Source organism: Tamandua tetradactyla, chromosome 10, assembly GCF_023851605.1.
Source record: "Tamandua tetradactyla isolate mTamTet1 chromosome 10, mTamTet1.pri, whole genome shotgun sequence".
Taxonomy (NCBI): domain Eukaryota; kingdom Metazoa; phylum Chordata; class Mammalia; order Pilosa; family Myrmecophagidae; genus Tamandua; species Tamandua tetradactyla.
This window is the reverse complement of record NC_135336.1, coordinates 24,306,889-24,334,196: the sequence shown is the minus strand read 5'-3', so window position 1 is coordinate 24,334,196 and position 27,308 is coordinate 24,306,889. Positions and strand designations below refer to the sequence as shown.

Here is a 27,308-nt window from a genome sequence, read left to right as displayed (position 1 = left end):
AGGAGAACCTGCAGGGCAAACACCACTGGATTTCAAAGTCTGAAAATCATTTATTCTTCGGCTTTAGAAAGTAGCAGTCCCACCCTTTCCGAGGCCTGTACAGTGGCCCGCCTCTTTCTGAATTAACCTCAGAGGACATTAAGGAGACCACCTTCTTTCAGCTCCACCCTCTCCAGGCATCAGGGCCACACCTGGGCTCTCTGCCATTTCTGAGGCACACGCTCAACCCCTCCATGATGGTGGCAGCCAGGCTCTCCCAGTTCCCAAGGAGTATGCTGTACCTTTTCCAAGGCCTGAGGAGGCACAACTCTTCCACTGCAACAAGGTGGGAGCCTCATCATCTCCATGTATATGGATGGGTCCACTCTCCTGGCCAAGGTTTCCTGGCTTCAGACCCAAGCTTCCATGGGTCTCACTCTGCAAACTCCAATTTGTCCCTTTTGTGTCCCCCTTTGTCCAGACTGGCAGTAGTTCCATTTATACCAATAGTCTCTTCAAGCACTTCAGGACTTCTCCATCATTCTCTCCTCAGTTCCTCCAAAATCTTCCCCTTATCCATCAAAAAAATTGTTTGAATATATCTGGTATTTGCAAACCACAGCAGCACTCCACTTCTCAGGTACCAAATATGTTCTAGTTAGCTAGCTGCCAGAATACAACACACCAGAGATGGAGTGGCTTTTAATAAAAGGGGATTTATTTAGTTAACATATAGCTTTTCAGAGGAAAGGCAGCTAACTTTCAGCTGAGGTTCTTTCTTACAAGGGAAGGCACAGGGCAATCTCTGCTGGCCTTCTCTCCAGGCCTCTGGGTTCCAACAACTTTCTCTAGGATGATTCCTTTCTGCATCTCCAAAGGCCTGGGCTGAGCTGCAAGTGGTGAGATGTGGTATTATGCTGAGCTGCTTGGGCTGTGCTACATTGAGCTCTCTCATTTAAGCACCAGCCAATTAAATCAAACATCATTCGTTGCAGTAGGCACGCCTCCTAGCCGACTGCAGATGTAATCAGCAACAGAAGAGGTTCACATGCCATTGGTTCATGGCCACAGCAACAGAACTAGACACCTTCAAGTTGACACCTGAACCTAACTACCACAGATAATTATGCATTGGATAATAAATACAACATGGTTGGAAACGGGTTGCTAGGTACTAATCAAATTTCAAGTAGACGGACACTGTTCTTCAGCAACACTGTTACAATTAAATTTAAACTCACCTACTGTATCTACTCCTTTCCTCCCTGCACGACCAACCATTTGCCTGTAAGTAAGAATATCTAGAGGTCGACCACTCAAATTAGGGGTCCGAATAATCACACGACGTGCAGGTAGATTCACCCCAGATGAAAGAGTAGAAGTTGCTGCCAAGACCCGAATAAAGCCTTGACGGAAGGCTCCTTCAATGATATCTCTCTCCTCAAAAGTAAGACCTAGGGAAAAAAGGAAGTTCCAATGGCATATATTTATTAATCATATATAACATATATAACATATATTCCAGATATATTTATTAATATATATAGCATATATAACATAACTGTATGTTCCAGTAACATGCATATATTTATATTGTATTTATCACTTAAAACTGATGAGTTGCATAATTTTATGAAGTGAAAAATAAATAAATAGAACTGATCTGAGTGTCTGCTACAAGCACCTAAAGATTTTGCTCAATCTATTATTATGACTGTAAAGAAAAAAGTCATCACAGTCTAACGATTTAAGAATATAAACTGCCACCCCAGTATACCCTGTCACATTTTCTAGATGAGGGATTAATAAACATTTCTGTTGGGGGCCAAATACTAAATATTTTACACTTTATGGGTCACTCTGTCATAACTACTCAATTCTGCCTTGTCATATGAAAACAGCCACAAACAAATGGGCGTGACTGTGTCCCAACAAAACAAAAATAGATGGTAGGCTGGATTTGATCATCAGGCAATAGTATGTCGACCCCTGTTCTAGACAATGAACTCCCTGAGGATGAATAAGGACATTCTTTATTCACCATAGCCTCTTCAGGGCCTATCCAACATAGTGGGAGGGCACATTTTTGACATAAATAAAATGTCTGATAAATAACTACAAGAGCAAATGAAAAACAGTGTATAAAATGTTTACTAATGTGGCTTATTTTTAATTGTGTTAAAAATCAGAAGGAGGGCTCTAGTTTGTAAATTAAGGGGTAAGTTCATAGGTGCTTATTTTATTAGTATACATCATAAGTTATATGCAATGTAAATATGCTTTTCAATGTACATATCACATTAAAAATTTTAAATCAATTGAAAGAGTTAAATTCCAAATCTTAGAAAATATAGTCTTAAATCATACCCTTAGCAAATATCTTCACGGACAGAACATTCCCTGTAAGAATTTCTTTAATTAATTTTATTTTACTATATCCATAGACTATTTCAATATCCGTTAGATAAAATGAGACACTTATAGTGACGTAAAATTAGGGTAGCAAGTATTACCATAACTTAAATTTCAAGGAAACAAAGTTTAGAAAGGTAACAATTTTAGAATTTATTTCCCAAATAGTCCAAAAAAGCCTATATCTAGTAATTATATAATATGCAGATAAGTAAACAAACATGTTTTAGTCTTCATTAATCTTAATTACACAGCCTCTTAAAATGAAATAAATGTATTAATTTTGATTAACAAGAAATTAAATGCATACAAATATAAAATGAGAAAATTATGAGGTTTTTAAGAGAGTGCTTCTTAATAACAGAATTGGAAATATGGAATACCTGCATGATGAAAAGCTACTCCCCATGGAACAGTTTTTTGCAATACAGAGTCCAGTCCTGAAGGCAAATGTTTTAACTGATCCATCACTTCCAGCAGGCCCTTTTGGTCCAGAATCACTGGTGGAATTTCACATGGTTTAACCGACCCTGCAACAAAATAGTTATTAATAGCATTCATCTCTGCCTGAGACTATGTAAGTGTTAAGTCACAATAAAGCCAAATAATAGGACACCAAGCTAATAAGAAGGGATCAAATGAACTCAGTTGAAAGAAGAGGGATACATATACGGATTACCACTCAGAGCCTAAAAATCCAATAGATACTTGCTCAAAGTATGTCCCACCAACCAGCAGCATCAGCATCATCTAGGGGCTTATTAGAAATGCAGAGTCTCAAGCCCATTCCAGATATACTGGGAATTTTTTATATAACCCAAGTGATTTTAAGGATGGTATTATATTTCTTGATGTACACATTATAGCATTTAACCCAACATCTGTACATATGTATTTTCAACATATGTATTTTTTTATTTGATTTGTGTTTATTTAAGGGGGGTAGGAATCCATCAGACTTTCATTAATCGTAAAGAAAATCTCCCCCAATACACTTTATAAATGTCTAAGTGTAGTCTCATTTCATCAGCAAGTAGCTAAACTAAATAAACTTTTATGTGTTAATAAATACAGTTTAGCATTAAAAGATTTTAAGGATATGTAGAAGGAGAAATTTTGGGCAATACCAGGACAGTGGTTTTCTGTTCAAACAAAGTATGAAATAGAAATGAGTCTATACACGCCACCTAGTCAAAGGACAGCTGAAGTAATAATACTGTGATCTGTAAGTATTAGAAATGGTCCAACCAGTTAATCAAAGTCAAGGGAACTACATAAGAGGTCAAGCTCAGCCTGAGCCAGAGGTAGTTACTAACAAATTAAAAACAAACAACCTGTACTTTTTTTTTTTTTTTTTACATGGGCAGGCACTGGGAATCGAGCCCAGGTCCTCTGGCATCGCAGGCAAGCATTCCTGCCTGCTGAGCCATCGTGGCCCGTCCACAACCTGTACTTTTGGGTGGCCAGGAAGTTCAGCCTGAATCCAAGGTAAAACTGGAAAGAGAGAGAGTGAATAAGCTCCTGGTCATACTCGGTTAGTTTATACGCAGAACCAACGAATTTCTAAGCATAACTTAAGAGTTCAAACAATTACATATCACACGTAGGATAAATATTCATACTCCTTATTCTCATAGCAAAACCTTCAAAAATCTGGCTACTTGTTTCCCATTTTAACTCAAAATCCCTAATCAGAATGATTCGCTCAGTATTTCCCAAACATACTTCATTCATTTCCCTGTCTTGATCTTTGTCCTTATGGCTCCATTTGGACAGAACACCCTCACCTTACCAACCCAAACACTATTCATAAAGCCTAGTTCTTCAGGAAATCATCTTAGCTCAGGATTATCGTATCATCCCGGCCACCAATCTGGTAAATAATCATGTATTACTTTCTGGTGTCAGTCCCGCTGCAAAAACTTCTTCCCTAGTAAGAATTTAACTTTCTTGGAGGAAGGAACTTTTTTTTTTTTAAGAGTTTCCCAGATTTTTGGATTTCTGAACAAGGAAAACTTTTCTGAAAATATGTTTTTATTTTCTTAGCTAAATTTTTCCTAAAATTTTAAGGACCGATAAGGTTGCCAATGTTTTATTTTGCTAAGGAAGAACAATTTAAATAAAATAATAATAACTACTGCCTACTAACCTCTTCATTTCAAAAGAAAAGCCATTTAACATTCAAAAAAAATAGGAGGGACAATTTTAGAATATAAACTTCAGCTTTATAAAAATGTACTCCCTTGCCATTATTTTTCTGGTGAGCACTTCATCATACACCAGTGTTAGGGACTGAATCATGTCCCCTAAATAAAGCTATGTTTAGGCCCTAACCCCTGGTTCTATGATTTAAATCATAGAAAACACTTTCTCAGATCATAAAGGAATGAAGTTGGAAATTAATAATAGGCAGAGTGCCAGAAAATTCACAAATACATGAAGGCTCAACAACACACTCTTAAACAACCAGTGGGTCAAGGAAGAAATTACAAGAGAAATCAGTAAATATCTCGAGGCAAATGAAAATGAAAACACAACATATCAAAACTTATGGGATGCAGCAAAGGCAATGTTAAGAGGGAAATTTATTGCCCAAAATGCTGATATCAAAAAAGAAGAAAGGGCAAAAATTGAGGAATTAACTGTCCATTTGGAAGAACTGGAGAAAGAACAGTAAACCCCAAATCAAGCAAAAGGAAAGAAATAACAAAGATTAGAGCAGAAATAAATGAAATTGAGAACATGAAAACAATTGAGAAAATCAATAAGACCAGAAGTTGGTTCTATGAGAAAATCAATAAGATTGATGGGCCCTTAGCAAGACTGACAAAAAGAAGAAGAGAGAGGACGCAAATAAATAAGATCAAAAATGGAAGAGGAGACATAACCACTGACCTCACAGAAATAAAGGAGGTAATAACAGGATACTATGAACAACTTTATGCTAATAAATACAACAATGTAGATGAAATGACAACTTACTAGAAACGCATGAACACCAATTTTGACTCGAGAAGAAATAGACGACCTCAACAAACTAATCACAAGTAAAGAAACTGAATCAGTCATTAAAAACTTCCCAAAAAGAAAAGTCCAGGACCAGACAACTTCACATGTGAATTCTAACATTCCAGAAAGAATTTGTATAAATCCTGCTCAAACTCTTCAAAAAAATTGAAGAGGAGGGAAAGCTACCTAATTCATTCTATGAAACCAACATCACCCTAATACCAAAGCCAGACAAAGATATTACAAAAAAAGAAAGCTACAGACCAACCTCTCTAATGAATACAGATGCAAAAATCCTCAACAAAACTCTAGCAAATCGAATCCAGCAACACATTAAAAGAATTATACATCATGACCAAGTAGGATTTCATCCCAGGTATGCAAGAATGGTTCAACATAAGAAAATCAATTAATGTAATGCACCATATCAATAAATCAAAGCAGAAAAACCAGGATCATCTCGATTAATGAAGAAAAGGCATTTGACAAAATTTAACATCCTTTCCTGTTGAAAACACTTCAAATGATAGGAATAGAAGGGAACTTCCTTAAAATGATAAAGGGAATATATGAAAATCCCACAGGTAATATCATCCTCAATGGGGAAAAACTGAAAACTTTCCCCCTAAGATCAGGAACAACACAAGGATGTCCACTATCACCACTTTTATTCAACACTGTGTTGGAAGTTCTAGCCAGAACAATTAGACAAAAAAAGAAATATACAAGTCATCAAAATTGGAAAGGAAGAAGTAAAATTTTACTGTTTGCAGATGATATGATACTATACGTTGAAAATCCCGAAAAATACACAGCAAAACTACTAGAGCTAATAAATGAGTACAGCAAAGTGGCAGGTTACAAGATCAACATTCAAAAATCTGTAGTGTTTCTTCCTCAAAATTAAACACCTTTGTGCATCAAAGAACATCAAGAAAGTAAAAAGACAGCCTACACAATGGGAGACAATATTTGGAAATGACATATCAGATAAAGGTCTAGTATACAGAATTTATAAAGAGATTGTTCAACTCAACAACAAAAAGACAGCCAATCCAATTACAAAATGAGAAAAAGACTTGAGTAGACGCTTCTCAGAAGAGGAAATACAAATGGCCAAAAGGCACATGAACAGATGCTCAACGTCCCTGGCCATTAGAGAAATGCAAATCAAAACCACAATGAGATATCATCTCACACCCACCAGAATGGCCATTATCAACAAAACAGAAAATGACAAGTGCTGGAGAGGATGCGGAGAAAGAGGCACACTTATCCACTGTTGGTGGGAATGTCAAATGGTACAACCGCTGTGGAAGGCAGTTTGGCGGTTCCTCAAAAAGATGAATATAGAATTGCCATATGACCCAGCAATACCATTGCAAGGTATCTGCTCAGAGGACATACGGGCAAAGACACAAACGGACACTTGCACACCAACGTTTATAGCAGCATTATTTACAATTGCAAAGAGATGGAAACAGCCAAAATGTCCATCAACAGACGACTGCCTAAACAAACTGTGGTACATACATACGATGGACTATTATGCAGCTTTAAGACAGAATAAACTTATGAAGTATGTAACAACATGGATAGACCTTGAGAACATTATGCTGAATGAGACTAGCCAAAAATCAAAGGATAAATATTGTATGGTCTCACTGATATGAACTGACATTAGCGAATAAACTTGGAATATTTCGTTAGTAACAGAGACCATCAGGAGATACAAATAGGGTAAGATATTGGGTAATTGGAGCTGAAAGGATACAGACTGTGCAACAGGACTGAATACAAAAACACAGAAATGGACAGCACAATACTACTTAACTGTAATACAATCATGTTAAAATACTGAATGAAGCTGTATGTGAGAATGATAGAGGGAGGAGGGCTGGGGACATAAATGAAATCAGAAAGAAAGATAGAGGTTAAAAATTGAGATGGTATAATCTAGGATTGCCTAGAGTGTATAATGACAGTGACTAAATGTACAAATTTTAAAAATGTTTTTGCATGAGGAAGAACAAAGGAATGTCATTATTGCAGGGTGCTGAAAACAGATGATAATTAATACTTTAAAATGTCTCCTTATGTGTGAGACTAAAGCAAAAAATGTTTATTTGTTACAAAATTTATATTTTGACCACAGCATTTCCTAATATAACTCATGTAGATAGTTTGATTGAATGTCATAAGTACTTGGAATCTCAGGTAGCACATGAGATTTTGTTGGTTTGTCCAGAGTGATGCCCCAATTAATCCCAGAGTGATTCGATCAGTGAGTGGAAAAGTATTTGCAAAGCCCCCTTCGGGGAATGGTGAGAGCGGGGAGAAATTCAGCTTCCCCAGGTCAAATGCTTGATATTCTCACAAGCAGTGTGGACAACCAAAGCTATAGGCTGAACCCCCAGTCTTGGGGTTTGTTCGTATGAAACTTAACCCCACAAAGGATAGGTTAAGTCTACTTAAAATTTAGGCCTGGGAGTCACCCCCAGGAGAGCCTCTTTTGTTGCTCAGATGTGGCCTCTCTCTCCAGCTGACACAACAAGCAGTCTCACCACCCTCCCCCTCTCTACGTGGGGCATGGCTCACAGGGGTGTGGACCTTCCTGGCAACGTGGGACAGAGATCCTGGAATGAGCTGAGACTCAGCATCAAGGGATTGAGAAAAAACCTAGAATGAGCTGAAAATTAACATCAAGGGATTGAGAGAAACTTCTCGACCAAAAGTGTGAAGAGTGAAATGAGACTAAGTGTCAATGGCTGAGAGATTCCAAACAGAGTCAAGAGGTTATCCTGGAGGTTATTCTTACGCATTAAGTAGATATCACCTTGTTGTTCAAGATGTAGTAGAGAGGCTGGAGGGAACTGCCTGAAAATGTAGAGGAAAGAAGCCAGACAAAAGAGAGTACATACTGTATGACTTCATTTATATGAAATTCTTAGCAAAGGCACAATTAATGAGTGACAGAAAGCAGATTAGTGATTGTCTGGGGATAGAGGGAAGAGATTGCAAAGAGCAGAAGACAATATTTGGGGTGATGACATGTTCTGTATCTTGATTATATATACAAGTGGTAGTTAAACAAGTGTATACATTTGTTAAAACTCATCAAATTACAAACTTAAAATGGACACATTTTATTGTCTATGAATTATACCTCAAGAAAGCTGACTTTAAAATACATGTGTGTATATATACACATACAGTTAGCACTTATACATTGCAGGAGTTAGGGGCATGGCTCCCCTGAGATCTGGAAAATCCACGTAAAATTTTTTTCAGGGTTTCAGGAAACTCCCTGTCTCTTGATCAGCGCATGCTGCCTTCTTCCCTTACTTTCACAGTGCATGTAAACCTTCACCAGCCTGAAAATTCATAGGGGTAGACCCTTCATCTTCATTTTCCTGTGAGAAATCACATTTTCTCATATAATGCCAGGGTCTACCCAAATGCCCTTTATAAAACAATTCCACACTGAAAAGAATGTTGCCCATTCTACCACAGAGAGATACAGATCTCGTGATTTATGCAAATGCTTTGCAGTTGTTGATACAGCTGCAACAGTGGCTTCACAAATTTCCTTCTCTTTTTTCTTGATATGTCTTATGGTCAACTCGTTAAGGCTGTAATGGTGGCCAATTACAGCAGCTGTTTTGCCTGGTTGACCAGTGATATATCAAACTGCACGGGGGAAAGATCACACTGTGGAAGGAATAACTGTATATGTATACATATATAGAAATGTATGATTCTTTTTAGAGGGACATATTTCTGTGGAAATCTGAAGAAAGTTATGGCCCTGTCTCCAGAAAAATGTGTATACAAGAAGTTTTGCATATTACAATTCAGGGTCTTCAAAGACAAACCTCTCAAAGTTTATAGATCCCAGATGAAGAAATTAGTATATACTGTATAAACCCAGAACTCTAAAAATCGAAAAATAATTAGCCTGAGTGTGTGTACACATTGTCTACAACAATAAGGAAAGGTTTAGTTACAAAAGCATAGTTTTGTAAAGCACTGCCCATTGGACATGGTGGCAACAAAGAAACAGATAAGACAATCACTAACACTACCTCTAAGCATAAGTACTAAAGTAAGGAGGCGTTTGTTTCCATCCGTAACTCACCCTCCGCTTGATGGTGTAGATTATAAAACTCTCGGGCAATGGTATCTGCCAGCTTCTCACACCACTTCTTTGATGGACAGAAAAGCAATACTGAATGGCCATCGTGAACGGTCTCATAACATAAGCTAACAACATGGTCCTCGTCCCCCTAAAAAAGAAAGAAACATCCAGTTCAGTACAAGTTGAAAAACATTTTCAAAAGCCATTCATTTTGTGTCATGGGGGAGAATTTTTCTACCTACAGGCACAATAAAAATCAAAAGCACTGAAGAAAGAAATATTAGATAAAATAAATTCCTAAAATAAAAAATCTGAAAATGTTTAGTAGCATAGGTCACTACTATAGTAAAGTTGATATTTATAACTTTCTACTTGATATTTTGAGAACACACAGTTTTGATAGTCAATCAAATGGTACTTAAGATAGTGTTTAATATTTAGAATCTAAGAAAATCTGTTGTCTGTATCTATAGATTTTCTTCTATCCTTGCTTTACTTTTAAATTGGTTTATGGAACATATTGTACAGACAGGCTTTACAATGATTACTTAGACATTCTATTTAAATATGCCTAAGGGTAAGTTAACTAAGATACCCATTTTAGGTGGTTAAGATTTTCAAATGTTAATCATAAAAATTTTGTATCTTCATATTTTCCTGAAATCAGGAAAATGTTTAGTAACATAGGTCATTATATCTATAGCAATGTAGATATTTATAACTTTCTACTTGATATTTTGAGAACTTTCACAGTTTTGACAGCTGATCAACTGGTATTTAAGTTAGTGTTAAATAATATTTTAGAATGTAAGAACTTTGCTATCTGAATTTGTAGATTTTTTTCCTCATTGCCTTAATTTTAACTTGCTTTAAAAACTTAATGCGCAAACACAGGTTTTACAATGATTATATGGATACTTTATTTAAATATGCATATGGTTGAGCTAACAAAGATATCCATTTTTGGTGGTTCTAAGTGTACTGTCTGCTTTTTTAATTAAAAATATATATTTTAAAAATCACTATTCACCTGAAATTAAAAAAAAAATAGAGCAATGTATTGGTCTGGGAAGAGCTGTGAGATATACTGCTGAGTGAAAAATAAATTAAGATGCAGAACAATGTAAAAAAAAAAATCAATTATAGAGACTTCCAAAAATATGGCAGACAAGATGAGGGACAGAGAGAGAATGGGACTGTGGTCCCAGTGGGTGAGTGATCCAAGAGGGTCTTCAGTGTTCCTTGGGGAGGAGAGACGGGGGATCAGGTTGGGAAGAGCACAGTGGGTCTGACTGGCTGTGACCCCCATCAGAGGCAGACAGCAACACACAAGGAAGTGTGGATACAAGGAAACCAACCATCCCTCTACTGCAGCCTGCCCCAGCTGCTGGCTAAGGATGCCTCCCCAAGCAGCTCCAAAGCCCACGATGCTCGCGGGGAGCCTAGAGGTGTGCTTGGCCATCCACCACAAAGAGCCACAACCCCAGAGTTGAGGGAAATTGCCCAGCCAGGCGCCACAACTGGCTATCCTGTCAGGTGCTGTGAGCAGCAGATCCAACAGGCACCGCAGCTTCACAGCTCCCCTGGGTACTACACTCAGCTCCCATGTCCCACCACCAGATGGGGAGCAGCCCCCAGCCGTGCATGCCATCTTCTCAGCAGGCCACTGTGGTCCAGGAGGAGCAGGCCTGAGAGGAGGAGGTACCTCAGGAGCCCCACCTGCTGGGAAGAAGGGACCAGCAAGCAAGGGACCAGCAAATCCCAGTCACATGCCATCCCAGCTGACAGGGGTGTTACAGACAGATCAGCTTTTCTTGATTTAAGGTTTCTTTTCCTGGATGTCATAGTTTGGATAATTTCAAAGACTTAGAAATGTAAACTTGAAATTTATTAAATTCTTTTTATAAAAGCCAAAAAGATAAAAATAAAATAAATATAAGGGAACAGATAGAAGCAAGAGTAGCAATCAGTGGGGTTATAAGTAGAATTGCCATAATAAAGGTGAATATGATGGAAAGGGGATGTACAGTGCCATGTATCCCACTGATTAAATCTACAATTATAAGTTATTGCATGAACTATTTCAAAACTTCGATGGTAGACAAAGAGTCAATAGTATAGGGGAATAAGGAGAAAATTAAAACTGCATGCTATGAAAAAAAATGCATGCCATGGACAATAATTAATAGGAAGATATCAGCATAACACAGTACTACAAGGGGCAACAAATGAGTGGGAGGGACAAGTGATAACGGGTAGTTTTTTAGTTTTTTTTACTTTTTAAATACCAAAAAACACCAAGCAAACACAAACATTCCTATTTTGATCATTCCGTTCTACATATATAATCAGTAATTCACAATATCATCACTTAGTTGCATATTCATCATCATGATCATTTCTTGGAACATTTGCATCTATTCAGAAAAAGAAATAAAAAGACAACAGAAAAAAAAAATTATACATACCATACTCCTTACCCCTTCTTTTCATTGATAACTAGCATTTCAATCTAAATTTATTTTAACATTTGTTCCCCCATTATTTATTTTTATTACATATGTTCTACTCGTCTGTTGACAAGGTAGATAAAAGGAGCATCAGACACAAGGTTTTCACAATCACACAGTCACACTGTGAAAACTGTATCATTATATAATCATCCTCAAGAAACAAGGCTACTGGAACACAGCTCTACATTTTCAGGCAGTTCCCTCCAGCCTCTCCATTACATCCTGACTAAGAAGGTAATATCTACCTAATGCGTAACAAAAACCTCCAGGACAACCTCTTGACTCTATTTGGAATCTCTCAGCCATTGACACTTTGTCTCATTTCACTCTTCCCCCTCTTGGTTGAGAAGGTTTTTCAATCCCTTGATGCTGAGTCTCAGCTTATTCTAGGGTTTTTCTCAATCCCTTGATGCTGAGTCTTAGCTCATTCTGGGATTTCTGTCCCACATTGCCAGGAAGGTCCACACCCCTGGGAGTCATGTCCCACGTAGAGAGCGGGAGGGTGGTGAGCCTGCTTGTTGTGCTGGCTGGAGAGAGAGGCCACATCTCAGCAACAAAAGAGGTTCTCTTGGGGGTGACTCTCAGGACCAATCTCAAGTAGCTTTGACCTATCCTTTGTGGGCTTAAGCTTCATATGAACAAAGCTCAAGACTGGGGGCTCAGCCTATAGCTCTGGTCGTCCACAATGCTTGTGAGAATATCAAGAATTCAACTTGGGGAAGTTGAATTTTCCCCCGTTCCCACCACTCACCGAAGGGGACTCTGCAAATACTTTTTTATTCACTTTTCAAATCACTCTAGGATTTCTCGGGGCATCACTCTGGACAAACCAACAAAACCTCATGTCCTACTCAAGGTTCCATGCACTTACAGTGTTCAGTTAAGCTGTCTACATAAGTTATATTAGGAAATGCACTAGTCAAAATATAAGTTTTGTACCAAATAAACACTTTTTGCTTTAGTCTCACACATAAGTTGAAATTTTTAAATATTAATTTCAGCACCCTGCAATAATGACATTACTTTGTTCTTCCTCATGCAAAAACATTTTTAAAATTTGTACATTTAGTCACCATCACTATATACTCTAGGCATTCCTAGATTACACCATCTCAATCTCCATCGGCTATCCTTCCTTCTGATTTCATTTGTGCCCCCAGCCCTCCTCCCTCTATCATTTTCACATTCAGCTTCATTCAGTGTTTTAACAAAATTGTATTACAGTTAGGTAGTATTGTGTTGTCCATTTCCGAGTCTTTACACTCAGTCCCGTTGCATAATCTGCATCCCTTCAGCTCCAATCACCCAATATCTTACCCTATTTCTATCTCCTGATGGTCTCTGTTACCAACGAAATTCTCCAAGTTTATTCACTAACGTCAGCTCATATCAGTGAGACCATACAGTATTTGTCCTTTTGTTTCTCACTAATCTCACTCAGCATAATGTCCTTAAGGTCCATCCATGTTGTTACATACTTCATAACTTTATTCTGTCTTACAGCTGCACAATATTCCATCATATGTATATACCACAGTTTGTTTAGCCACTCATCTGTTGATGGACATTTGGGCTGCTTCCATATCTTTGCAATTGTAAATAATGCTGTTATAAACATTGGTGTGCAAATGTCCATTTGTGTCCTTGCCCTCATGCCCTAAGGGGCAGTTTTGATTTGATTTTTGGTGACGCTGTGCTTGTCGGTTCTTTATCACTATGGAACAATGAAAACTATCTAAAATTGAGAGTGCTGCTGATTATACAACCAAGTGAGAATAGTGTAAAATATGTTTTTTTATTTTGGACATTATCCATGATACCCAAAAGATGGAGGGAGCCAAAGGATACAATGACTGAGAAACAGAATGGCAAACTGTGATACATTTATATGATGGGATATGGTACAGCTACAAAAAGGAAGTCAAGAGGTATGCAAAAACTGAATAAATTTTTGGGACAAAGTATTGTGCAAAATAAGTCAGAGACAAAAGAACAAGCATGATAAGGTCTACTTTGGAAAATACTTGTAGGAAGGAGCCTACATTGTAAACCCTCATAGCAGCTACACTTAGTCTGAAATTATAAGTGTATTTCTAGATTCCAAGACACTGAATTATATGTGTAGCAGCTGGTATTTCCTTGGAACTTTGAATAACTGTGTGACACCTAGGAAACAGAAATGGAATGCTGAAGCCCTGAAACTTAGCATAGTTAATCAATAACACTTAAAGTAATTGAAAAAAGAGATTAGGCCTCAATTAGAGATAAAAAGTAAGCCAATCTGGCTGAGTCTAAGGTAAATGAGAATACAGGATAAAAGATGATAGTGTATGTATGCTAGATCTTCACCAACTGTATGAGACCAAAGACAGAGAGGTTTATTATGTCTAGGACCTAGATCTTCTATAACACATAATCTAAATCAACCTGTCTGGACAGCTCATTTAAACAATCCAAACTCCTAGACTCCAGAACAGGAAAAAGGCCTTATAATTCATTGTGTTTAGCTTAATGTAATACCAGGATATATCTCAGACTATGGTGGGCTGATAATTAAAAAGTATTGAGTAAAGAGTCCCATGAGAGTCTAAAAGAAAAAAAAATTATATATGTAACTATTAAAATTTCCCATCTGGGAAGCCCCAGGTACCCTCTCAACCATTGCAGACGCCCAAGAAAACCCTTGATTTTGAGGTTTGCCCTTATGAAACATTCCTGTAGTGGAGAAGCTCAGACTACTCATAAAGAGGGCTAAGAGATGCTTCCAGGAAACCTCTTTTGTTGCTCAGATGTGGCCTTTCTGTATGCCAACTCTGTAAGGGAAATCATTGCCCGCCCCCTCTACATGGGACATGACATTCAGGGGTGATAGTCTCCCTGACAATGTAGGGCAGGACTCCTGGGGATGAGTCTGGCCCTGGCACCATAGGATCGACAACACCTTCATGACCAAAAGGAAGAAAAGAAAGATAATAAAATATTAGTGGCTAAGACAGCTCAAAGAGAGTCAAGGGGCTTTTCTGGAGTGGCTAGAAGTGGGTACTTGGAATTGTGGAGCTGTGACCTGTGCCAGGCTCTGAAATCTATTCTGTAATTGATTGTTGCAGTGTGCTTTGAAAATTTTTTTTTATGTATGGTATATTTTTCACACTTAAAAAAAAAAATAAGAGGCTAGTCTGGAGGCTACTCTTATGCAAGCTTCAGTTAGATAATACTAATTGCCATGGTTTGCTAAACCCCAACCAATATAACTCCTGTTAATTCTTAGGAACACCTACAGCTTGAACTGAGACTATAAAAGTTTGATGCACTAAGTTTGCTTTCCTGGAACCTATAATTTCCAGAGGGTTCCTAGGCCAGATAAATCCTGAAACCCAGAGGGACCAGCCTCTCCAAGATTATCAGCTAGGTACATCCCCTTATCCCATATCATTGACACCCCTTCTCAGCACGAAAAAGTCAAAATGGGCTTTGCCTAAAGATCCCATAGATTGGGAGAAGGATCAAAGGAGAAGGAGGAATTATAACTGAGAAAGTAAAATTTAACCAACAAGTATGACTACTGAATCACTGCACTGATATTTCTTCTAGCCTCTGAGTATTTGGGACCAGTAAGAAGGAAAAATCTAAAATAATGGAATAGTAACCCATAACAAACTCTGAAGTCTGTTCCATAACTATTTGTTGAAGTGTACTTTGAATATTATTGCTTTTTCTTTCTTTTCTTTGTACATATGTTATATTTCACAATAAAAAGCACTTAAAAATAAGAATAATTCGATCTCTCTCTCCAATAAAAAAGATGAATGATAAAAGTCAATAGCAAAACAAATAAAGAAAAAAAAATAAAAGAAGAAAAAGAAATAAATCTCATGATGCAAGGTGAGAAGGAAATGTTTATCATTCACTCAATTAGCATATTGAGCTCCAACATTCAGGTAACATGGGATACAATAGTGAGCAAAAGAAACTCAATGTCCTTCCTATCTTCAAGGGGTTTATAATCTCAAGGTAGACACACTGAAGTACTCAACAAATATATATGTGATACACCCATAAGCTGTACTACAAAAGACGGTTTTGTGCTGGTTTTAGGCCTCATGAGAAAAATTAGAAAAATCTGAAAAAGGATTCCCTGAAAAAATAATGATAGTTGAAATACAAAGGAAGAGAGGCATTATCTCAGTGAAAAGTAAATAGGAGTTGGGGGAACATTTCAGACAGAACAAAATGCATGTGTGCAGGTCCTGTTGCAACCAAGAAGTTAGGATTTAACAAATGATTATGATTACTAAGTCATTAAATAAATTTTTTTTTACTTATTAGTGTATTAGAATAGCCAGAGGGAAATAATTGAAATTACTGAACTGTAATACAGCTGCCTTGAACTTTGATAATGACTGTATAACAATATAGCCTTTATTTTTTTATTATAAGAACCTTGTAACTGACCCTCACTTGTACCATCTTATCCTGGTTTTCAACTTCAGTTTTATAATCACTAAATACAGTCCCTAATGTTTATTAATGAAGGCCTTGAATCAGCCCAAAACTAATCCACCTCAATTCTGAAACTATCTTGTTATATGGAGCTAGATCTAACCAAAATTGGCCCACCTGACATGCACAGCAACTTAAACTTTAACCTTAAGTGACATATACCACATTATAATATTAAAAATATTAATATTATACTCTTACATGTATTCTATGACTAAGTATATAATCAATCTGCACATCAATAATTAGATTATCTCTAACATCATCTCGAGGCATTTTGCTCACTAACCTAAAACCTGCCCATCATTTGATCTCATAGAACTATCAGAGTTACTACAGTTCAGGAAGACAGACTTTCAGGCCAATAGGACATCTGATCTCCTGCTCTGTGCTCAGCAATCAACTCTTTCTCTTTGAAACTCCAGTGGCTCAGGAATTGGTCATTTGAGCACATCGGAGAATCACTGTTTTTGAGGAATCGTGGTGCAGTGAGTTCTAGAAACTGAAAGTCAGTGTGTATAACTAGATTGATTAATTTACTCATTCACTTATTCATCAAACAAATATTTATTATGTGCTAGATTGTTCTAGGCACTTGGGATATAGCAGTATGCAAAGCAGAAAAAAGCTCTGCCCTTCTACTGTTTGTACACCAAGAGAAGAAGATACATAATAACCAAACAAAGTAACACGTAATATATTAGATTTTAAACATGCTAAAGAGAAAAGTAAAGCAGGGAAAGGAAATAGAGACCATAGGATGACATTTTAATTTAGATAAGGTACACAGAGAAGGCCTGAGAAAGTGACATTTGAGTAAAGGTCTGAATGTGAGAGTTAACCATAATTATGCCAGGGGACAAAAGCATTTCAGACAAAGAAAATTTAAGATGGGAGATTCCTGGCCTATTTAAGGAACAGAAAGAGACTACTGTAGAAAGAATAAGAGACAATGTAGTTGAAGGAGTTAGAGCCATAAAGAGAGGGGCTTGGAAAGCTCCTGTAAAGCCTTGTAGCCCTCTATAAAGAAGATGCTGGCCAATATACTAAATCAAATACGGAATGGGACATAGTGAAGTTTGGAGTTTAGTTCAACCTCCAGAGCAGCTAATAGTCAGAAACTGTACAAAACTGCTGAGGGGTCATCAGTGACCAGATACACATAGTACACCAACATGGAATGGGTAGGATAGTTGAGATCCCAGGCACAACTCTCATTAGAACTGTGAGAACTCTTAAGCTCCAGCACTGCCCCAATCAACAGCAGAATTAAGGCATGTCTGAGAGACAACATAAATAGGTGGATAGGAACAATTCCCTAAAGGGTGCATCTTCCCCAAGAAAAGGGGAGTGGGGCCCAGCTCAAATGGAGCCCCTCCTTCAGGGAATTCAGGCCTCAGGAGCTGGAAAGCAGAAGCAATGAAAGGTCCCTGTTCTAGTTTGCAAGCTACTGAATGCAATATACCAGAAACAGAACGTTTTTTTTTTTTTTTTAAATATGGAACGCTTCATGAATTTGCATGTCATCCTTGCACAGGGGCCATGCTAATCTTCTCTGTAACATTCCAATTTTAGTATATGTGCTGCCGAAGCAAGCACAGAATGACTTTTAAAAAGGAGAATTTATTCAGTTGCAAGTTTACAGTTCTAAGGCCGTGAAAATGTGCAAATTAAAACAAGGCTATAAAAATGTCCAATCTAAGGCATCCAGGGAAAGATACCTTGGTTCAAGAAGGTCAATGATGATCAGAGTTTCTCTCTAATCTGGAAAGGCACAGGATGAGATCTGCCAGCTTTCTCTTCAACAGCTTCCCCAGGGCTCTGTCTGTTTTTTGGCTCTGTCAGTTCTGGCAGCTCTCATGGTTCTAAAGCTTTTTCCAAAATGGTTCCCTCTTAAAGGGATCCAGTAAACAACCTGATTTTGAATGGGTGGGGACCCATCTCTAAAAATACCACCTAACCAAGTTACCACCCACAACTGGATGGGTCATATCTACATAGAAACAATCAAAACGGTTCCAACCAGCAATACTGAATGAGGATTAAAGACATGGCTTTTCTGGGATACATAATATTTTCAAACCAGCATGCCCCCATACCTCAGCCTCAGACTCAACCATGCCCCTGAAAGGGAAAGGCTGCTGAAATTACAAGCACCACATGCTAGTGCAGGATAGGGATTGTACAAAATTTGAAAGCTTCATAGGAGGGGTGTGTGGCCAAGATGACAGCTTAGCAATGGGCACGTTTTAGTTCGTCCTCCAGACAACTACTAAATAACCAGAAACAGTACAAAGCAGCTCCCAGAGCCACGTCAGTGACCGGACACACAGCGTACCCCAGTCCGGACCAGCTGGACTGGCTGCAAGCCTCCTCAGAAGCGTCAGTTCCCCAAGCCGCGGGAGCCGGTGCCCCTCCCCCACAAGCGGCTTCCCAGGGGGGAAAGGAAAGAGACTTTAGCAGCAGCAGGGGCTGAGCCCAAACAAATGCCAATTGTGGAATTAATTAACAAATTCTGACTACTAAAAATAGGCGCCCAGCTCAGGTGAACCTGGTCAAAGCGGGGGTCGCTCATTGGCTTAACGGAAAAAGAGGAAAGGGGAGGAAACAGAGGTTTTTGTATCTGTGTTTCTACAGAGGCTTGGCTGCCTCTGGATTCAGCAGCGGGACTTCTCGGGGTGCAATTGCCCCAGACATAGGTAAAAAAGGGCTGCATTCAGGGCTGTCTCCCTCCTGCCTTCCCCAGGGGAGGGATGAAGCTCAACTCAGGTGGAATCCCTCCTTCAAGGAATTCAGACCCCAGGGCTTGGCAATATGAAGCCATTAAAACCAACCTACAACCTCTCCTCTGTCTCCACCACACCCCCAGCAGGGAGAGTCTTCCACAGGTAAGGTGCCACATCAATTTTTGCTGGTGGGACCAGCAGGCAGACAAGCACCAAATGCTGGGCAGGATAAGAAAAACAGAGCCCAGAGACTTCACAGGAAAAGTCTTTTAACCTCCTGGGTCTCACCCTCAGGGAAAACTGACACAAGTGACTCCTTCCCCTGATAGATGGCCAGTTTATCCGGGTAAACCTGGCTGGAGTCTATAATACGTACGTAGACCCTCCTAAAGGGGAGCAGGGGGAAGGTACCATATCAGCAAGGGCAAGAAACAAGAACACAAGAACCGAAAAATTCTCCTCTGTTAAACAAAACCTAAGCTAGAGGTCCAGAAAAAGCTGAACTGAATGTCTAAAACAGATCAACAACAAATTCATCCAGCAAGAAAACCCTAGGTAAGAGAAGTGAAAGCAATCTCCAGAATAAACTAATTAAGGTAATTAAATATCTAGACGCCAGCAAAAAAATTACAAATCACACCAGGAAAATTGAAGATATGGCCCAGTCAAAGGAACAAACCAATAGTTCAAATGAGATACAAAAGCTGAAACAATTAATTCAGAATATACGAACAGACACGGAAACCTCATCAAAAAACAAATCAATGAATTGAGGGAGGATATGAAGAAAGCAAGGAATGATCAAAAAGAAGAAATGGAAAGTCTGAAAAAACAAATCACAGAACTTATGAGATGGAAAGGCATAGCAGAAGAGATGAAAAAAACAATGGAAACCTACAATGGTAGGTTTCAAGAGACAGAGGAGAGGATTAGTGAACTGGAGGACAGAACATCTGTATCCAACAAGAAACAGAAACTATAGGGAAAAAATGGAAAAATATGAGCAGGGACTCAGGGAATTGAATGATAATATGAAGTGTACAAATATACATGTTGTGGGTGTCCCAGAAGGAGAAGAGAAGGAAAAAGGAGGAGAAAAACTAATGGAAGAAATTACCACTGAAAATTTCCCAACTCTTACGAAAGACCTAAAATTACAGATCCAAGAAGTGCAGCGTACCCGAAAGAGAACAGATCCAAATAGACATTCTCCAAGACACTTATTAATCAGAATGTCAGAGGTCAAAGAGAAAGAGAGGATCTTGAAAGCAGCAAGAGAAAAGCAATCCATCACATACAAGGGAAACCCAATAAGACTATGTGTATATTTCTCAGCAGAAACCATGGAGGCAAGAAGACAATGGGATGATACATTTAAATTATTAAAAGAGAAAAACTGCCAACCAAGAATTCTATACCCAGCAAAATTGTCCTTCAAAAATTAGGGAGAAATTAAAACATTTTCAGACAAAAAACTCACTGAGAGAACTTGTGACCAAGAGACCAGCTCTGCAAGAAATACTAAAGGGAGAACTAGAGAAAGATATGAAAACACAAAAGAAAGAGGTGTGGAGAAGAGTATAGAAAGAAGGAAAATTAGACATGACATATAAAATACAAAAGGCAAAATGGTAGAAGAAAGTACTACCCGTACAGTAATAACACTAAATGTTAATGGATTGAACACCCCAATCAAAAGACAGAGATTGACAGAATGGATTAAAAAACAGGATCCTTCTATAGGCTGTCTACGGGAAACACATCTCAGACCCAAAGATAAACATTGGTTGAAAGTGAAAGGTTGGGAAAAGGTATTCCATGCAAATAACAACCAGAAAAGAGCAGGAGCAGCTATACTAATATCCAACAAATTAGACTTCAAATGTAAAACAGTTAAAAGAGACAAAGAAGAATACTATGTACTAATAAAAGGAACAATTCAGCATGAAGACATGACAATCATAAATATTTATGCACCGAACCAGAATGCTCCAAAATACTTGAGGCAAACACTGCAAACACTGAAAAGGGAAATAGACACATTTACCATAATAGCTAAGGACTTCAATTCCTCACTCTCATCAATGGACAGAACATCTAGACAGAGGATCAATAAAGAAACAGAGAATTTGAATATTACAATAAATGAGCTAGACTTAACAGACATTTATAGGACATTATACCCCACAACAGCAGGATACACCTTTTTCTCAAGTGCTCATGGATCATTCTCAAAGAGAGACTATATGCTGAGTAACAAAGCAAGTCTCAACAAGTTCAAAAAGATTGAAATCATAAAAAAAACTTTCTTAGATCATAAAGGAATGAAGTTGGAAATCAATAATAGGCAAAGTGCCAGAAAATTCACTAATATGTGGAGGTTCAACAACACACTCTTAAACAACCAGTGAGTCAAGGAAAAAATTACAACAGAAATCAGTAAATAACTCGAGGCAAATGAAAATGAAAACACAACATATCAAAACTTATGAGATGCAGCAAAGGCAATGCTAAAAGGGAAATTTATTGCCCTAAATGCTTATATCAAGAAAGAGGAAAGGGCAAAAATTCAGGAATTAACTGGCCACTTGGAAGAACTGGAGAAAGAACAGCAAACTAACCCGAAAGCAAGCAAAAGGAAAGAAAAAACAAAGATTAGAGCAGAAATAAATGAACTTGTGAATATGAAAACAATTGAGAAAATCAGTAACACCAGAAGCTGGTTCTATGAGAAAATCAATAAGATTGATGGGCCCTTAGCAAGACTGACAAAAAGAAGAAGAGAGAGGATGCAAATAAATAAGATCAGAAATGGAAGAGGAGACATAACCACTGACCTCACAGAAATAAAGGAGGTAATAACAGGATACTATGAACAACCTTATGCTAATAATACAACAATGTAGATGAAATGGACAACTTCCTAGGAAGGCATTAACAACGACCTTTGACTCGAGAAGAAATAGATGACCTCAACAAACCAATCACAAGTAAAGAAACTGAATCAGTTATTAAAAAGTTTCCCAAAAAGAAAAGTCCAGGACCAGACAGCTTCACATGTGAATTCTACCAAACATTCCAGAAAGAATTAGTACCAACCCTGCTCAAACTCTTTAAAAAAACTGAAGTGGAGGGAAAGCTACCTAATTCATTCTATGAAACCAACATCACCCTCATACCAAAACAAGACAAAGATATTACAAAATAAGAAAACTACAGATCAATCTCTCTAATGAAAATAGATGCAAAAATCCTCAACAAAATTCTAGCAAATCGAATCCAGCAACACATTAAAAGAATTACACATCCTGACCAAATAGGATTCATCCCAGGTATGCAAGGATGGTTCAACATAAGAAAATCAATTAATGTAATACACCACATCAACAAATCAAAGCAGAAAAATCACATGATCATCTCAATTGATGTAGAGAAGGCATTTGATAAAATTCAACATCCTTTCCAGTTGAAAACACATCAAAGGATAGGAATACAAGGGGACTTCCTTAAAATGATAAAGGGAATATATGAAAAACCCACAGCTAATATCATCCTCAATGGTGAAAAACTGGAAACTCTCCCCCTAAGATCAGGAACAACACAAGGATGTCCACTATCACCACTTTTATTCAACACTGTGTTGGAATTTCTAGCCAGAACAGTTAGACAAGAAAAAGAAATACACAAGGCACCAAAATTGAAAAGGAAGAAGTAAAATCTCACTGTTAGCAGACGATATAATACTATATATCAAAAACCCTAAAAAATCCACAGCAAAACTACTAGAGGTAACAAACGAGTACAGCAAAGTGGCACGTTACAAGATCAACATTCAAAAATCTGTAGTGTTTCTATACACTAGTAATGAACAATCTGAGGGGGAAATCAAGAAATGAATTCCATTTACAATTGCAACTAAAAGAATAAAATACTTAGGAATAAATTTAACTAAACAGACAAAAGACCTATACAATAAAACTACAAGAAACTGTTAAAAGAAATCACAGAAGACCTAAATAGATAGAAGGGCATACCGTGTTCATGGATTGGAAGACTAAATATAGTTAAGGTGTCAATTCTACCTAAATCTATTTACAGATTCAATGCAATACCAATCAAAATTCCAACAACATACTTTTCAGAAATAGAAAAACCAATAACCATATTTATCTGGAAGGGCAGGGTGCCCCGAATAGCTAAAAGTATCCTGAGGGAAAAAAAACGAAGCTAGAGGTCTCACACTGCCTGACTTTAAGGCATATTATGAAGCCACAGTGCTCAAAACAGCATGGTACTGGTAGATATACTGACCAATGGAATCGAATACAGTGCTAAGATATAGACCCTCTCATCTATGGACATTTGATCTTTGATAAGGCGGCCAAGCCAACTCACCTCGGACAGAACAGTTTCTTCAATAAATGGTGCCTAGAGAACTGGATATCCATATGCAAAAGAAGGAAAGAGGACCCGTATCTCACACCCTACACAAAAGTGAACTCAGAATGGATCAAAGATCTAAACATTAGGTCTAAGACCATAAAACAGTTAGAGGAAAATGTAGGGAAATATCTAATAAATCTTATAACTGGAGGCGGTTTTATAGACCTTACACCCAAAGCAAGAGCACTGAAGAAAGAAAGAAATAAATGGAAGTCCTTAAAATCAAAGAACTTCATCAAGAAACTAAAAAACCGCCTCCAATTGTAAGTTTCGTAAGAGATCTCCCTACATTTTCCTCTAACTGTTTTATGGTCTTAGACCTAATGTTTAGATCTTTGATCCATTTTGAATTAACTTTTGTATAGGGTGTGAGATATGGGTCTTTTTTCATTCTTTTGCATATGGATATCCAGTTCTCTAGGCACCATTTATTGAAGAGACTGTTCTGTCCCAGGTGAGTTGGCTTGACTGCCTTATCAAAGATCAAATGTCCATAGATGAGAGGGTCTATATCTGAGCACTCTATTCGATTCCATTGGTCGATATATCTATCATTATGCCAATACCATGCTGTTTTGACCAATGTGGCTTCATAATATGCCTGATACAAAAACTCAAAAATGGACAGCACAATAATACCTAATTGTAAAGTAATCATGTTAAAACACTGAATGAAACTGCATCTGAGCCATAGGTTTTGTTTGTTTGTTTGTTTGTTTTTGGTTTTTTTTTATTATTATTACTTTTATTTCCTTTCTCTATATTAACATTCTATATCTTTGTCTGGTGTGTCGCTAGTTCTTCTAAACAGATGCAAATGTACTAAGAAACGATGATCATGCAACTATGTGATGATGTTAAGAATTACTGATTGCATATGTAGAATGGTATGATTTCTAAATGTTGGGTTAATTTCCTTTTTTTTTTCCATTAATTAATAAAAAAAAAAAAGAAAGTAAAAAGACAGCCTACACAATGGGAGACAATATTTGGAAACGACATATCAGATAAAGGTCTAGTATACAGAATTTTATAAAGAGATTGTTCAGATCAACAACAAAAAGACAGCCAATCCAATTACAAAATGGGAAAAAGACTTGAACAGACACTTCTCAGAAGAGGAAATACAAACGGCCAAAAGGCACATGAACAGATGCTCAACGTCCCTAGCCATTAGAAAAATGAAAATCAAAACCACAATGAGATATCATCTCACACCCACCAGAATGGCCATTATCAACAAAACAGAAAATGACAAGTGCTGGAGAGGATGTGGAGAAAGAGGCACACTTATTCACTGTTGGTGGGAATGTCAAATGGTACAACCGCTGTGGAAGGCAGTTTGGCGGCTCCTCAAAAAGCCGAATATAGAATTGCCATATGACCCAGCAATACCACTACTAGGTATCTAACTCAGAGGGCTTAAGGGCAAAGACACAAATGGACACTTGCACACCAATGTTTATAGCAGCATTATTTACAATTGCAAAGAGATGGAAACAGCCCAAATGTCCATCATCAGACGAGTGGCTAAACAAACTGTGGTATATACATACGATGGAATATTATGTAGCTTTAAGACAAGATAAACTTATGAAGCATGTAACAATATGGATGAACCTTGAGAACATTATGCTAAGTGAGACTAGCCAAAAACTAAAAGACAAATACTGTATGGTCTCACTGATATGAACCGACATTAGTGAATAAACTTGGAATATGTCATTGGTAACAGAGACCATCAGGAGATAGAAATAGGGTAAGATATTGGGTTATTGGAGCTGAAGGGATACAGACTGTGCAACAGGACTGGATACAAAAACTCAGAAATGGACAGCACAATACTACCTAACTGTAATATAATTATGTTAAAACACTGAATGAAGCTGCATGTGAGAATGATAGAGGGAGGAGGGCTGGGGACATATTGAAATCAGAAAGAAAGATAGATGTTAAAGATTGAGATGGTATAATCTAGGAATGCCTAGAGTGTATAATAATAGTGAAATGTACAAGGTACAATTTTAAAAATGTTTTTGCATGAGGAAGAACAAAGGAATGTCATTATTGCAGGGTGCTGAAAATAGATGGTAATTAATATTTTAAAATGTCACCTTCTGTGTGAGACTAAAGCAAAGAAATTTTATCTGTTACAAAATTAATATTTTGACTAGTGCATTTCCTAATATAACTTATGTAGATAGTTTGAATGAACACCGTAATTACTTGGAATCTCAGGTAGGACATGAGATTTTGTTGGTTTGTCCAGAGTGATGCCCCGATGAATCCCAGAGTGATACGATCATTCAGTGGAAAAGTATTTGTAAAGCCCCCTTCTGGGAATGGTGAGAGTGGGGAGAAATGCAACTTCCCCAAGTTGAATTCTTGATATTCTCACAAGCAGTGTAGACAACCAAATCTATAGGCTGAGCCCCCAGATTTGGGGTGTGTTCGTATGAAACTTAACCCCACAAAGGATAGGTCAAGTCTACTTAAAATTTAGGCCTAAGAGTCATACCCAAGAGAGCCTCTTTTGTTGCTCAGATGTGGCCTCTCTCCAGCCAACACAACAAGCAATCTTACCACCCTCTCCCTGTCTACGTGGGACATGACTCCAAGGGGTGTGGACCTTCCTGGCAATGTGGGACAGAAATCCTAGAATGAGCTGAGACTCAGCATCAAGGGATTGAGAAAACCTTCTCGACCAAAAGGGGGAAGAGTGAAATGAGACAAAGTGTCAATGGTTGAGAGATTCCAAACAGAGTCGAGAGGTTGTCCTGGAGGTTATTCTTACGTATTAAGTAGATATCACCTTGTTGTTCAAGATGTAATAGAGAGGCTGGAGGGACCTGCCTGAAAATGTAGCACTGTGTTCCAGTAGCCATGTTCTTGATGATGATTGAATAATGATATAGCTTTCACAATGTGACTGTGTGATTGTGAAAACCTTGTGTCTGATGCTCCTTTTACCTACCTTGTCAACAGATGAGCAGAACACATGGTATAAAAATAAATAATAGGGGGAACAAATGTTAAAATAAATTTAGTTTGAAATGCTAGTGGTAAATGAAAGTGAGGGGTAAGGGGTATGGTATGTATAATCTTTTTTTTCTATTATCGTTTTATTTCTTTTTCTGTTGTCTTTTTATTTCTTTTTCTGAATTGATGAAAATGTTCTAAGAAATGATGAATATGCAACTATGTGATGATATTGAGAATTACTGAATATACATGTAGAATGGAATTATATGTTAATATTTTTGCTTGTTCTTAATTTTTTTAATTAATAAATAAATTTATAAAAAAATTTTTAAAATTTTAAAAAGCTTCATAGGAGAAATCTGACAACCTACTGGGTTCACCTTCAAGGAAACCTGATACTGGCCACTCTCTCCTCCTTAGACATGGACCTGTCTGGTAGGGAAAATCTGATTGGGGCTAATCATATTTGAGGTCAACCTCCTCAAAAAAAAAAAAAAGACCCCACATAGGCAAGGCAAGAAACAAGAACAGAAAAATTCTGTTCAGCTAAACAGAACCCATGCTAAAGGTCTAGAATAAGATGAGCTGAATGCCAAAGAGCTGGAT

General features: G+C 37.7%; 1 protein-coding gene and 1 non-coding gene across 5 annotated transcripts in view; both read right to left on the bottom strand.

The window, feature by feature from the left end:
- Positions 1 to 27,308, bottom strand: part of POLQ (DNA polymerase theta) — a 195,658-nt gene that overhangs the window by 129,003 nt on the left and 39,347 nt on the right. For all 4 annotated transcript variants that reach the window (XM_077118198.1, XM_077118200.1, XM_077118199.1 and 1 more), the window contains 3 exons: positions 9,539 to 9,686; positions 2,775 to 2,921; positions 1,221 to 1,433 (listed from right to left, as the gene is read on the bottom strand). In XM_077118198.1, the coding sequence (XP_076974313.1) occupies positions 1,221 to 1,433; positions 2,775 to 2,921; positions 9,539 to 9,686 (508 nt within the window). The remainder of the gene's footprint in view (positions 1 to 1,220; positions 1,434 to 2,774; positions 2,922 to 9,538; positions 9,687 to 27,308) is intronic.
- On the bottom strand, positions 18,044 to 18,150 carry LOC143648935 (U6 spliceosomal RNA). Its single transcript, XR_013158833.1, has one exon. It is a non-coding gene; the product is annotated as a U6 spliceosomal RNA (small nuclear RNA).